At 32.5% G+C, this 1,327-nt stretch overlaps 1 protein-coding gene across 1 annotated transcript in view; it reads right to left on the bottom strand.

Annotated features, from left to right (window-relative positions):
- Nucleotides 1–1,031: 1,031 nt before the first annotated feature.
- LOC106536690 (uncharacterized) overlaps nucleotides 1,032–1,327 on the bottom strand; it is a gene marked incomplete at its 3' end in the record, with an annotated part of 6,570 nt that continues 6,274 nt past the window's right edge. The window contains 1 exon segment of the mRNA XM_014034010.1: nucleotides 1,032–1,124. Within this exon segment, the coding sequence (XP_013889464.1) occupies nucleotides 1,032–1,124 (93 nt within the window).

Below are 1,327 nucleotides of genomic sequence, written 5' to 3'. Positions count from 1 at the left end.
TGTAATATCAGAAAATTTAATTTGTACTATAGAATACTTGAGTACTTTTAAATGCATGTACTTTTGAATACTTAAGTATTTTCAAAAGTACTTCAGTACTTTAACTTGAGTAGATTTTTTTTACCAAGTAACTTTTACTTGTACTTGAGTAGATTTGACCCTGAGTATCAATACTTTTACTCAAGTATTAAAGTCGAGTACTTTGTCCACCATTGCTGGTGGCATTAATCATCGTGTCAAAAAAAAAAAAAGATTAAAGTTTATCTGATGATTAACTGCACACGATACAAWTTTTCCCAACTTTAATGGGAATAAGGCCACAGAAGAGGTGGGCTAATATAAATATATTTTTGCCCACTCCTTTTGAGTGTATGAAAATTGTGTATTTGTAATGGTTCTGTTAGATTCAATAAAATTTAAAGCTTACTTATACCCCATTAAAACAAATAAGACAACTACAAGATTTCATCACTGTGGATTTCATTAAGACGTTTCTTAAAGTTTAAAAATAATATTGATAGCAAACTAAATGATTTTGTTCGAATGTCATCTTTCACACATTTCTACATTCTGTGGAAAACAGTTTCAGTTAGATGTTTACATACAGTTGTTTGGTTCAAGCGTCTCTTCGTTTTCGCTACCACGTAGGAGCACAAATCTATGCAAACAAAAGTTGCCATGGTCTCTGTTATCTTTAAGTTCTGCTGAGAATCAACTGATAAAGTTKATAACTCCTTAGTTTCTTTTGTTTTGCCCCAGATAACTTGTTGTTGAAAGGTAGCATTAGCACTTAACATCAACCATAAACATACTGCAAGACAGGAGTGACAAAATATAGAAATGTGTTTCAGACACGCGCACAAGACACCATGGGGAAGAATCAATCTCATGCCCTGTGAATTTATTTTGCCAAATTTAAATGAAATTGATCCATTATTGATTCAATCAATTTTTTACCCAGCCCTAATGATGAGAGCACATTATTCAACTTTGGATTAAAAAAAATCTTTAAAACAATTAATGACACTTACTCCGTACTCCTTCACTAGCWTTTCAGGGTCTTCATTGAGATACAAAGTTAGTGCTTGGAGGCTGCAAGATCTCCTGGTTGCAATGGAGTTGTCCTGCAAAACACAACAAGAAATGCTTGTTCAAGATGTGAGACTGCAACATACAGTGAATAATTATTACAATTGATGGCTTCTTATATCGTCTAGTAATTGCCTTCTAAAATATATGTAAATGTTTCTGTAGAGAATATAATTGAATTGAAATGCACTGACTAAACTAAATAAGAGGATTAGGGCCACAGAGCAAAAACTAATAT

The sequence above is a fragment of the Austrofundulus limnaeus genome, unplaced genomic scaffold (genome assembly GCF_001266775.1).
Source record: "Austrofundulus limnaeus strain Quisiro unplaced genomic scaffold, Austrofundulus_limnaeus-1.0 Scaffold1935, whole genome shotgun sequence".
NCBI classification, from domain to species: domain Eukaryota; kingdom Metazoa; phylum Chordata; class Actinopteri; order Cyprinodontiformes; family Rivulidae; genus Austrofundulus; species Austrofundulus limnaeus.
The sequence above is the reverse complement of the archived record's forward strand: the minus strand, read 5'-3'. Positions and strand labels throughout refer to the sequence as shown.